This window comes from Acyrthosiphon pisum, chromosome A1 (assembly GCF_005508785.2).
Source record: "Acyrthosiphon pisum isolate AL4f chromosome A1, pea_aphid_22Mar2018_4r6ur, whole genome shotgun sequence".
Lineage (NCBI taxonomy): Eukaryota > Metazoa > Arthropoda > Insecta > Hemiptera > Aphididae > Acyrthosiphon > Acyrthosiphon pisum.
Genome location: NC_042494.1, coordinates 138,631,308 through 138,645,490, shown reverse-complemented (window position 1 = coordinate 138,645,490; position 14,183 = coordinate 138,631,308). Strand labels below are relative to the sequence as shown.

General features: G+C 28.3%; 1 protein-coding gene across 4 annotated transcripts; it reads right to left on the bottom strand.

Annotated features, from left to right (window-relative positions):
- Positions 1-954: 954 nt before the first annotated feature.
- On the bottom strand, positions 955-13,555 carry LOC100165009 (modular serine protease-like). 4 transcript variants are annotated; one of them, XM_008189955.3, is made up of 18 exons: positions 13,431-13,555; positions 13,200-13,261; positions 10,093-10,153; positions 8,876-9,021; positions 8,430-8,558; positions 8,243-8,370; positions 7,990-8,157; positions 7,268-7,436; positions 6,003-6,199; positions 5,850-5,883; positions 5,532-5,747; positions 3,966-4,184; positions 3,617-3,832; positions 3,346-3,513; positions 3,147-3,280; positions 2,894-3,061; positions 2,430-2,586; positions 955-1,198 (listed from the first exon to the last, which is right to left on the bottom strand). In XM_008189955.3, exons 2-18 carry the CDS (start codon positions 13,246-13,248, stop codon positions 1,020-1,022), a joined length of 2,538 nt encoding a protein of 845 aa, XP_008188177.1. In that variant the 5' UTR covers positions 13,249-13,261; positions 13,431-13,555; the 3' UTR covers positions 955-1,019. The 4 variants fall into 4 exon arrangements, with proteins under 4 accessions (XP_008188177.1, XP_016664028.1, XP_016664027.1 ...); XM_016808539.2 differs by having other exon boundaries at positions 13,444-13,548; XM_016808538.2 differs by having other exon boundaries at positions 13,373-13,547.
- Positions 13,556-14,183: the final 628 nt, after the last annotated feature.

Here is a 14,183-nt window from a genome sequence, read left to right as displayed (position 1 = left end):
GAGATAAAAAATGTGCTATAAACAATTATTAAATATACTCAGACTCAAGGAATCTACTGGAAAAATTTTAGTAATTTAGTATTTATAATATTACCTATGAGCTATCCAAAATTCAAATGCTTATATTTGTAATACCTTTTGTCCTTTTTATAAGCATTTATTACTTGGTTGTACCTATATTTATATAATATTATTATATTATATTAACAGAGATCCTGGGGATACCAAAATATATTATGCTAAATGCTTGATAGATTTATATGGTCATCATATATCAGTGCTTCTCAAGCTGGAGGCATGGCTATATACTAGCATGGCTATTTTATTTAAACTATTTTCTTTAGGCTTTAAGAAGAAAATATACTAAAAACATTAATTTACTATAATTTTAATAATTTATCTGTGTGAAATAGTAGGTACATGTAATTTTTGTATATAATTAAGAAAAAATAATTTATGATTTGATTAAGGGGCCTTGACAGTTTTACATTAAATTTAGGGGATCACACGACAAAAAAAAAATGAGAAGCACTGTCCTAGATTAAACTGTAGTATATCTAAATATATATAATATGTATTATATACATATTCAAAAATTAAATTAGGTTGCAAATATCCCAAGAAGTGACTAAATTATACATCATAATATTTTATAATTAAAATATTTAAAACAGAAATACAAATGTAAATTAAAATTATTAGATGCTAACTCCAAAAAAAATAAATTTTAATTCATAGTTTTAAAGCATTTTGCATTTAACAGTATGAAAAATTAGGCCTTCATAGGACAGGAAGCGCGCTCTGGTGTCTATAGGAACTGTGGTAAAAATTTCAATCAAGAGTTTATACGTATAGGGGTACAGAGTGACGACACCTTATCAATACACCTTGCTATGAACCAAAGCCATGTATGTTTAATCTATACATAGATAAAAAAAAGCTATTTATACAAAGATTGATTTCATTAACAATTTATTAGAATAAATTATTTTTATAACAATGCTATAATTATATTGGTATTAGTTATGTGTGATAAACAATCTACGAATCCATTGAATGTGGTACTTAACATCTGTAAAAATTGCGATTGAATTATTTGTTTCTGGATCCCTGGAACTCACTACTCCGGTTAAAAAATAAAACTGAGAGTGTAAGAAGCATAAACCTGCACCGCTATCTCCCTTATCCACTCTTTGTCCTGAAATGAAATATTTTTTACATTAGACACAAATTAATATTAATTAATAATCTTACGTGTCTTATCGGGTTAATTTATAAAAAATACCTTAATTAATCATACGACTGTTATTGGGTAGTATGTAGGATAGTGGTAGTCAAATGGGTGAAAATAACTGATGAGGGGATTTAAAGATCAGACAAAATCGATACGCCAGCCAGTCTCTCAGCAAAAAGCCTGTATGCACTTCGATAATATTTTTCCCATTTAAACAAATGTATGAACAATTGTATAGTTGTAAGTATATATTTTAGTCATTCGACCATCCCGTATGATTGTACAATTAGTTATAATATTACTATGCATTATAATCTTCCATTATTAACCAATTTGTTTGTAAATTATTAATCTGCACCAAACCTAATATTATCCACCTCACTCATTATATTTACTGAACCATAAAATATAAAGTTTAGCGACAATTATCGTAAAATAATAATATAGTGTAGCTATACTAGTATATACTATAGCTATACTATTCTGTTTTGTAAAAAATACTTATAAAATGAAGAATTTAAAATACCATCTGCGTGCAGGAAAGTTTTTGTGTATTACTCAGTATTACTTTTAGAAGTATTTGAAATAATCTTCAAACACACACACAAAAAAAATTCTATTTAGTTCTGAAATTTTAATTTACGAAGATCACAAATTACTGGACATTTTTCGGCAATGTGAAGTCTCATAATAACGTTTAATATTGTAAATTTTAAAAACAGCTACTGTCTGGTGGCAAATTAAACAAACTGACAAGGCTTTGGTCCTACCTATGTACTTTACTATCGGTTTTTTTTTTCATTATCTGCGGACCGGATAAAATTTGTCCGAGGTATTTGACCGCTGTGACATAGAACAACAGTGCTAGAAAAATTACCTTTTGGATTTGATAGATCATTAACTAGTGTAGTACAAATGAGATGCATAATAAAAAAATAGTTATGGCAATATGACGTCCAACGTACGCTCACTATGTACTATGTAGGTACCTATATAGTTCGTTTGTTAGATTTGTAGAAATATTTTTGTATTCTTATACAAATTGTAAAATGTGATTCATTAATTTAATAAAAAATAATTAATCTTTTCGTTTTTGAAAGTCTACCTTCAACATTTAGTGTTAAATAAATTTAAAAGCAGTTTGTTAAAAAATCAATGATTTTATGGTAGTAGGTAGTAGTAGATATTTTATTACCCAATTCAGAGCCAGCACAAAACTTATCAACAGTCACATATGATTCAAATCCATTTGTAAACATATTCCGGCAAGAATTTTGGTCAATGTATGGTAAAGATGCTTCTAATAGAATTGGACTATCAATGCCTTCTTCCGTTGTTCCCCAACCAACAATCTGTAAAAGAATAAAACAGTTGTATAGTTTACAATTATAATGAACGTATAATATTAATCACTTTTTATGTGAGTGTTGAGAATGTGTACCTATAATTAGTTAAATACATTCTGATTGATAAAACGAATATAGTTTATATTTTTGAGAAGTCAATTTGGGATATTCACAATAGTTTTCAAAACCCAATGACGAACCCAATGCACCAACATTTCAAACCTTAGTTTTAAAAAATACTTTTGGGCTTTTCCAATGTTACACATGGTTGATTATCTTTCTCCTTTTTTATTTAATTTATTTACAAACCAACCTTTCCTTTATCTCCATTGATTACATTGTATTTAATATTCCAATCGATACAAACCGGTGCAACAACAGTACTAAAAGAAATTCTGTTTTTTAACACAATAACAGCTATATCTTCAGCAAGATGCCCAGTAACCCCGTAATAACTTTCTCTCAGGTAAACAATGTCCACCTATATAATTGTTTTAATTTATATTATACATACAATATACATATCACACAAATTATTTTTAGACTTTAAATTATTAATAACTTACATCTATTATATTAGTAAATTTATTGTCAACTACTGTATAATCCCTAGCATATTTTCCAACAGCAATTTTGTATAGACCATCATTTACTGATATTGTATTCGATATCATACCTTGTTCCCAAAAACAATGAGCCGCTAAAAATTATATTTATTTAACTTAATTTAATTTTTCTCTATATTTCATTATACAGATATTTTACCAGAAACGACTAAATTTGGAGCAATAATTGATCCTCCACATATCAAGTCATAATTAAAATTTTTTTTATTAAGTCGATATATTCCTACATTCCAAGGCGCCGTTCCAACATTTGCTTTTTCACCATTGTTTATCAATACTTGGCTCTTGATATAAATTCTACCGCAATCTAAAATAATATTTTAATATAAATATAAATTATAAGAGTAAGGATACAAAAAGTGTTAAGTAAATCAGAGACTTATATTTATATAATAAAAAAATACAATTACATGGTTCGCATCTATATAGTTTATTATTCCATATTCCGTTAGACTGACAATGTATATCGAGTGGAGTCTCTTCTTGTCCATTTGGTAGAGAATGTGTAGACTTACATGATGGTGATGCTATTGTGTCGGGTATCGATGGATTTGAGCAATTTGCATACTTACCATTAAGAGTGCATTTAATATCTAAACTATCTGATATTAGAGGTGGACACATTTCTATAAACATAAACAAATATTATAATCAAACATAATTATAAATCATACAAACATAACCATAAATCGGACTCATAATATTTAAATAGGTAATTACCTAATTATTACAACAGACAAATTACAATACAAAACTTACTTAAACATAAATTCTCAGAAACCGTTTTCCATTTTCCATTTCTCTGACAAACCCTAAAACTATTGGGATAAGCTTTATGATATCCAACTTCACAGTTTTCATTTACAGTCAGGGTATGATTAATTAACGACCCATGAGATAAAATTTCATTAGAATCTTCATAAGTATATACAACTCCTTCGACAGTTGGTAAAACGCATAAATTCGCTTGAATCAGGGCTTAAATCAAAAATAATAATACCATTTACTGTTATATGGATATTAAACGTTATGATCGAATGACTCTTTAACGTTATAAAGAACTTAAATGTTACTCAATTTATGTGTTTAAACGTTATGAAGTATTATCGAATAGATACAGCATGTTTCGTACAGAGATCAGAGTGATTGAAAAATAGAATATTACAAAATTAAATATAATATTTATTTAACTGATACTTTATAATTTTATAAATATATTTTTTTCTGACAATGTTATGTTTCAATAATGAATCGTTTTCTGTTACGTTATTCGATATTAATTATAGGTAATCGCTTATTGTGTCTGTTAACGCCTTTATCCGTTTTCAATCGTTTATCGTTTATACCCATATGTTATCCGTTAATCGATTTCAATCATTTTTTGAATTGCTTAACGTTATAATCGTATCGTTATAAAAACATTTTGAAGCCCTAGCTGGCTTGAATATAAATATAAATGATAATAATAATTAAAGGTAATAAGTCATAATACCTAAATAATAGACATATTGTAGGCGATTTGAAAATGAATATCAAACGATAATTCCTAACCTAATACTTATTACATATTTGTAAGACAAATAAATGTATCATAAATAAAAACATTTGGTTAATGTCAGGGCCTTCCACCTGAATTAATCAGAACCCGTAATACCCTTAGGAACCATTAAAAAATTAAACATCCGAAACCCATATAACCCGAATGATGCTATTTTCAAAACCCCCGAATTAAACATTTTTGTTAACCCGAAACCAGAATAATTTTTTTATTTTACGATCTTATATTAAATCTAATCTTATTATCTAAGATATATTATCATTTTGTACAGTTATATTTTATGTGATTATTTCAATTGCGTAGTTAATTATTTAATATTATTTTGTTAGGACTTTCTGCTATATAATTAAAAATTAAAAAAAATATATTTAATAAATATATTTATAAAAAATTATGTTTTTTTTAAACTACTAAACACCCGTATTAACCAATATTAACCCGAATAATAACGTTTATTAACACCGAAACGTTTGTTTAATTTTTTTTATTCTGGTTCTTGAAAACCCGAATACGTGCAGCAACCGAACCTTGAACCCCAATAAAAAATTCGGGTGCAACGCTCTAGTTAATTTATTAAAACTACCTAACTAATGTCCGTATGCATAATACATTTATTTGTCACATAAGACATGTTAAAGTATGCTTTAATAATTAACTATGCACACGGGCATACATTTTTTTGTTAACAGTACAAGTTAATTAAATTAGTAGGTAAACAAATATTATAAATTAAAGACTGATGTTTTTATGACAAAAAATCCAATTACATGGTTTGCATGTTTGTAATTGATTATTCCACATTCCATTAGACTGGCAAAGTAACTTCAGTGGGGTATCTTGTTGTCCATTTGGTGCACTATATGTTGGCTTACATGATGGTGTTGCTATTGTGTCAGGTATCGATGGATTTGTGCAATCAGCATACTTACCATTAAGAGTGCATTTAATATCCAAGCTGTCTGATAGTAGAGGTGGACACATTTCTATAAACATAAAAAAAAGTAAAATTAAACATAACTAAAAATCAAACTCATAATATTGAAATCAATTATTATTACAGCATACAATTATAATACAATACTTACTGATAGTTGGTAGAATGCTCGAATTCACTGTACCCTACCAACATATTACATTTTACAAACATCTATTATTTCTAAAATATGCTATAGTTTTGAAGCAGAAGTTGTCATTAAATAACCAACCCAATACAATAAATGAAAAAGTAAAATTTATACCTTTACAGAGACGTTTTTAAGTGCATGTTTGTTTAAAATTCCACGAATCCACGGAACATAGTATTTTATGTCTATAAAACCTAAGGCTGTATGATTATTTAATGTACTCCAGAAACTTTTTAACCCGGTTAAAAAATAAGAATTAGAGTATAAGATGTTGAGATTTTCGTAGTGATATTTCTCTCCTTCTAAATTTTCTGAAACAAACGATATTATTATTTATTCATAATACAAAAATTAAAGATCTTACTATTGTTGGGTAAATAGGTTAGGCAATCCATTACATTTTCCTGTTGTAGGATAACATTTTTTATTTATTTAGAAATTAACGTTATTCTTATTTTTAAATAATAGTGTATAAGGAATATTAAAACGGACAATGTAGTATATAGTCACGTCATACATGCACATATACGGCTTAACGGTCATTGCAGACCAAAGCTACTATCACAAACATTTTCCATTCTTCTTGATTATACACTATATAACTAACATAAAATAATTTGCACATTTTCGTGATTTTTACGCCTTTTGTCAAAATTTGAACTTTACATAAATGCTTATGAAAAAAATTGTGACTATGCATTTTTAATATTTTTTGACTGTCATTGTAACAATATATTATTTTTACTGTCCTAAAAGGTGATGGACAGATAGAAATAAAAAAATTTAAAATTTAAAATTTAAAAACATCATTGTAAAACCAATACATTTTTCACTCCACTCAGAACCTAAAATTAAACACTTATAAATAGGTCAAAAACATTCAAAATATTTCATATTTGAAAATATGAAAATATAGTCAAGTACCCATTTACAGAAAATGTAATTATAAACATTTGGAGAAAATCTCATGTATCTATTGTCGTATATTGTAAATAATCATCAATATATTATAATATTATTTAATATATATGGGAATATTTTAATCTATTAGTTATTGATATTGATAAGACCAGCAAAGTAATATGTGATGAGACGACATTAATATTTCACTTTATTACATCTTTATTTTAGAGAGTGTACGAGGGTAAGGCGTAAAACTTTAAAAGGCTTATCATGTGTCACTTAATACGGGTGATACCACACCTACCAGTCTTCCTTATTTTTTTTAAATTTATCCAAATATTTATATAAGTAGGACGTAGGTACTAGAATATTTCACTTTTGGTCCCCAAAGTACCAACTAGTACTAACTAAAATATTTTATTAAATACCTCTATAATTGTTAGAAATAAAATTTAATGAATCTAAATTTGTATTACCCATAATTGTTCTGATACAAAACTTATCATAAGTCATTGAATAATCTGCAAAATTGTATGTATCATACAAATGACGACAAGAACTGTGATCGGTGTGTAAATTACATCCAGTTATATATAATTTTTGAGTAGAAAAGATTTCATCTATCGACCTTTGAACCTTATATATCTGTAAAATTATGATACAATTTTATAATGTACAATTAAAATAAAGGTATAATATAAATATCCCAACATGTAAGTATCTGTAATGAGTTCAAATGTTGTTGTTAAATAAAGTCGGACTAAACAAAGTTTTTAAATCAGTCGAATATGAAATAATAATAATGTTAAGCGGTTTTACAATTTATTTTTACTCTTATGTGGCCAGTGGAAGCCCTCACAATAACAATAACTATGTTGGTATGTATACTCACAGAATTCATACGAGCTAATATAGATGTAATGAGAACTAAAATTAGCCCTTTTTGTTCAAATTATTAATATTGCAGATCTCAATCTGGATGTATATTAAAGTTAATCTTTTGATTTTTTACATTACTCAGAGCCAAGTTGTGACGTAATTGAACTGTAAAATTCTAACACACAGAACTCCCCAATTTTGTTAAAATCCTAGCACTTATTGTAGAAATTAAACCAGGCAAAAAATGTCATAATATTATTATATTTTATGTATTTAATAAAACTTTAAAGTAGGTAGGTATATAGTACAACAAATTTACCTGAACATTACCGCGAACAGGTATTTCATATTTATTATACCAATCAATACAAACAGGTGAAACATCATAACTAAACGGAATTTTGTCTGCTAACACAACAACTGCTAAATCGTAAGCATTAGAGGCTATACTTGTATTAAAATCTTCAACAAAGTATATCATTTTTACCTGCGAAATCGTTGTAATTTACATAAAAAATAATTATTAAATATCATACAAATTATTTGTAAATATTGAATTATTAATAACTTACATTGATATAATTGGGATTATTAATATTAGTTTTTCTTGCAAGTATTTCAACTTTATATGAATATCTACCCCCATCGTCTATCGAATTTTGCTTATATTTTAAATCGTATCTCCAAGAAGTTTCAGCCACTAAAAACAATTATAATTAAATATCATTCCTCTATAAATACAATGTGTAAATACATTACTAGCAACAACTACGTTTGGAGCAATAATTGATCCTATCCCTAAAATGACTCTTTTGGGTTCCATCATATGTATATAAACTAGCCAAGGTGTTCCGTCTACCGTTTTATTTCCAACATCCTTACCACAATCTAAAACAAAATTAGATATGTCATTAGATGTAATATTAGAAGCCCCATGTTTAGATTAATATGCGGAACTCAAGCATCTATTAGCAGTGGCGGATCCAGGGCTTAATTTTGGGAGGGGCATGTGGGGGCAAAAGTACAAAAAGTTCCAAAGTTGGCTACAGAATTGGCTAAACACAGTGTAAAACAAAACAAAACTGCGGTGATTGGGGGGGGGGGGGGAATTCTACCTTTGGCCTCCCACTGGATCCGCCACTGTCTATTAGTTATTACATTAACATAAAAAAAATATTATTTGTCATTGAGCTAATAATTTGTACCCATGTTCATATTTTTTCCATACTCGTATCGAGCACACAACTCTTTAGTCTCGTCTGAACCATCTGAACAATCCTTATGACCATCACAAACCAAAGACCATTCGATACATAGTCCATTTGTACAAACAAAGTTATCATCACTGTTTCTATAATTTTATTTAAATAAGCAACAAATTATTTTTGAATATTAATTATACAGTTATAAGAAAATATTAAAGCTAATTGACATTTTAAAAATGCCCTATGTATATTGTATACCTATATCTTAAACAATACAATAGATAGTTGTGCCAAATCCAACTATAATTCCTTATCACCCATCAGCGAGAAACAAAGTTTATTAGGGATGATAAAATATGCTTGACAAGCTATTGCCCGACTTATCATTATGTTAACCGAATAAGAGACTATACTCTGTTCAAAATAAGATGATGACTCGGCGGCCAAGTTGTGCGCATGGGCGTGGCTATGTTCTGTTGCAGCGCCCGACACATCGCCGTAGTGGGGATGGCGTCTGACCATAATATTATGTCTGACCGCCGCCCGACAAAAACTGGTCGCCGCCGAGTCATCATCTCATTTTGAACAGAGTATAGTCAGCTTAAATAATACATACTGGATAGAGCTATGATTTAATATCTTAAAAACTATTTGGTCGGCCCGTTTGGCCCCCGATGTCACCAACGAACATGCGCAAAACTACTGCACATGACGTGCAAAACATTACCGCAATTATGTTACCCCGTTCTGCTCTATCTTTGTCGTTCCTAACGCATATGCAATACATTTATCGGGGCCGAACCAAATATTTTAAAAATAAGATAAGTTAATCGTAATAAGATAATAATATAGAATAGATTCAAGATAATAATAAATAATTTGATTTCAGAGCATAATATAATAATTAAATATTACATGACATGTCGGAATCCGATATGTTATGCCGGGCTATGCGTAGTCAAAAGTTTAACAATAGAAAAAAAGTTGAGAGGACAGCTGATAAAGTTACTGTTTACTTAACAAAAAGGAGTTTTGATCTTCCTGATCATAGTGTGTAGATAGTACTATGAAAAACTAATATTAAATATAGATCGTATATTGAATGTTGGTGCTTATTAGGATTTTATGGAACTAAGCCCTCGAAGCCCCAACCGCCACTATTTTCACCACCTATAATAACATAGGTAATATTAATTATTTATACTACAGTCACCAACTCTGCGCATGATGATGCTGCTTGTCGTCTTTCGAGTTTTCCGTCACACAAAATGCCAGTTCCTGAAATAATGAATTCTTATACATTCAAATACAAGTAATTAATGTTTAGTGGGATAAGATTATTATTTATAGTTTCAATCAACATTTTCAGTTTGAATTCAATAGTATCATATTATTATATTATTATTTATGATGCATTTATGTGTAATATGTACCTACAGGCTACGGTTGTATCATTGCAGTTAATAATTATAGGTGGGGGGAAAATGTTGACCAGCCAATAAAATGTGAAAAGAAAACCACTCGTTTTACTCGCAAGCTATATTCCACTCATAATCACTGAACAATGAAATACTATACGAATCAACAAAAATATGTTTTACATTTTCAACCAAAAAGTTATTATAATTTCAAATATTTTCAATCAAACTACCTGATAATGTACTGCTGTGAACAGAATTTTTATTACGGGCAACGGAAAAGTTAAGATTAATTTTGAAACCATACACCGAATATTAAATAACGAATTGAACAAAGTTTGAGTCACATATAGTTGGTACACTTAATGGGCAACGAAGTGCACGGGTTCAGCTAGTTATTTATATAATTTTCGTAATTAATTTACATAAACAAAAATAATACAAGAAACTTTCATCATAATATATTAATTCCGAATTCCTATATATATTATTTATTGTTATAGGTATAAAATATTTGTATATTTTGTTATTGTATATTAATTATTCAAATACTAAATAATAATAACAAGCAGGTATGTAGCGAAAAAACAACCACATTGCACTGGAGGACGACGTCTACTCACAGACAGCCGACGTCATTGCAGGACCGATGTCGTGCAGATTCTCGGGCAACGCGCCCAAATACTACGTGGCACTCAACGTGTTAAATTATTATACTTCAGCAGTTAGGTATTAGAGAGAAAAACATAATTGAACAAAGGTTAGGTAAAAATATACCATAAAATGATGAAGGTCATTATTTTATGAGTTATGACAATAATTGTCAAAAAGTGAGAGAGTGCGAGAGCCCACCATTACACTCTGGGAAAGTAAAACTTCTTTCATAAGTAATTGGGCCCGTAAAATTATAAGTGAATTAGGGAGACAGTGAGAAAAATCAATTCAATAAAAAAATATGTTATTAAAATAAACATTTGTGTTTATTAATGGTTGCTATGGACATATATAAATAAATAAACAAATGTGTTGTTTCATTTTTCGTTACAATTTTTTTTCCACCCACAACTCAAGAAAGAAGTTTTACTTAAAAAAAATAATATTAAAATACGAAATATTTCACAATTTTAAATTTTATGAAATTTTCAAACATAAGACTTATAAGTTTATAAAAAAAATAAACCCTAACCCATAGTTAACTTATTGTTTTGATAAGTTCAAGTAAAATTGTATTTAATTAAATAATTGTTGTGTGTTAAATTAATAATATTTTTATGGCCTAATAAATGGCACATGCTGGTTTTATTATTATTCATACAAGTTGGGATTTCTCTTAGTAAGTATTTAAAATAATAAATAGTATGATACAGTGTATGAATATTATTCATTGATTAAAATATTATCGTCATATTATCATACTGTCGTTTACCATTGTGGCGTTTTGGTATGTTCTGTCGATGATACAACTTCCAACTTCCAAGTTGCAGTTAAGTACTACACGACTAGTTACTACCCATAATATATTATAGTTTCCAACTTATAATACAGTACTTGTTTGTAGTTAGTCCTGTTGACTGGTGTGTTGTGGTAAGAAAAAACTTTAAAAAATATAATTTTAGTCTACGCAGCTTGGAACTTAATGCTCTGTTTGTCTTAATTAAATTCCAATCACATCTCATATTATTTTATATAATACTAGCTGATCCCGCGCACTTCGTTGCCCGTAAAAAATGACAACTCTTAAAAAAAATGTGGTTGTTCAACTCATTTTGGGTGTAACTGGTTGCAGTAAGTGCAACTCAGACACCCTGGTAGGTAATCCGACTAAACTAAATGTTTAGTACCTTTTTATAGTACCTATAGATACATTTGTTGTATTATATATCTTAAAAATTGTAAAAATAGATAATATAGTCACGTATCTCACCAAACAACCAGCGTATCGGGTTACTTTTAAAAAGATATATAATATAAATACATACGAAAAGTCACACCTTTCCCTCCCCCATCACATGACAATAGATATCATTGAATCTCTTGAGCCTTTGATATATAATTTTTTGTTTTAAACAAACACGCAGTTGTGTCCAAAAATAAATTGTTTTACACATATATCCTAATTTTATATACAAAAGATTATATATAAAAAAAATAAAACATTATCTTCGGAATTATAATATATTGTTACAGTCCCATTTCAATTAAAATATGTTTCATTGTATCAAACCATTTCACTTAGAACACGCACGCACATGTAGAGGATACAGGATGTCCCGTAAGGATTTATCCATTGCGATATCTCCTGAGATAATAAATATATCATAAATCTTTTTTTTTCAGACTTACAAAGACAAGGACTACATATTTTATTTTATTTTTTTAAATTAAATTAAATTTTTTGGATTTTTGATTTTTGAAACCACTGAAGTTAACCATTTTATAGAGTTTATTTTTCTGAAATTTTGACTAGGTAAAACTAACAGTGAAAACCGTTTTTTCCAGTCAGCGAGTCTCCCTCTACAGCTAATGGGTATATTATCGTCATGGGATACTATGTATATTATTGTAAATTAAAAAATTAAATGTGACAAAAATTAAATTATTTATTAATTGTATAATATAAGTTTATATTTAAATTAATCAATTTGAAAAATATTGTTATCAAAATGACAGATTATTGTTTTTATTAAATTACTGTTACATATTATTATACGGTAAATTCACTAAATTGTATTCAAACTCTTCACTTTAAATGGATACATTTATAAATCTTTTTAGTTTCGGGGCAGGTATATAAGTCGTATATTTAATATTTAAATACGATATAATGCTGGTTATTATAATTGTAATGTCATAAAAATATGATTTTCTTTTTATTACTATATTGTTAAAACACTGGTATTACGCACCGAAAATTAAACATGAATATATTATTATCCTGGAATACGCCGCATCCATTGCCAATGTTGAGCTGAGATCAAAACAATTGATATTTTTAAAAATATAAACAATATACACAAACTTTACACAGAAGTTATTTAAAATAAAACGCCACTATAGACTAAAAAATGTTTTACCGTACATTTTCTAACATGTTAGTATAGCAAAGTACACTGCATATTTTAATATGATATACCTACATTAAGCACTTACAATATCTGTATAGAATTGATTAATTTTTAATTTGTATGTATTATAAAACTGTGAAATAGTCGACAAAACCAATACAACTCTACAACACTTTACAACTATACTAATGTATATACTAATATATCGAGATGCTAGTCTTGTTATTATGTTCTGTATACCAGATAGGTATCACCGAAGGACAAACAACACGGATAGGCGGTGGTGGTAATGAAAAATAAGTGAACTTGTTATTATACAGCTTACGATTTGTTGACGTATTTTATACCTACGTAAATAATACTGGTTATTCAGATAATGTAGGTATACTGAACACATTTTAAACAACAACTATTTTTGTTTAAATTTAAATTTAAATGTATAGTAATAATTATATTTTATTATATTATAATATAATAGGGTGGTATACCGTATAATGTGTTCCTAAATAGCAATATTTTATGTTCTTACAGCATTTGGAATCGATTTGTATACTATTTGTACAGCATTACTGAAAAACGATCGCATTATCTACCATATCAAACAAAACAATAATTTATGTAATAGTCAAATTTATTAATATGCATAGATGTATTCTGCGAAAGTTACGACGTAGGTACGTTTGTAAGACGGAGACGACACGTGCGGGTGCAACGTCCTCTTAAAATACAATATTATAATATTATGAAACAACAAAGACTGTTCCCTTTTGAGTATTTTAACCACCCATCATCCTATCCTGTCACCGTCTCCTGTAAGCGGGTGTT

Coding starts and splice junctions, on each gene's coding strand:
- LOC100165009 (XM_008189955.3), bottom strand. CDS start 13,248: ATGGATGCGGCGTATTCCAGGATAATAATATATTCATGTTTAATTTTC. Junction 5,884..6,002: donor TTAAAAACGTCTCTGTAAAG/GTATAAATTTTA, acceptor ATATGTTGGTAG/GGTACAGTGAATTCGAGCAT. Junction 1,199..2,429: donor TTGTGCTGGCTCTGAATTGG/GTAATAAAATAT, acceptor ATTTCATTTCAG/GACAAAGAGTGGATAAGGGA.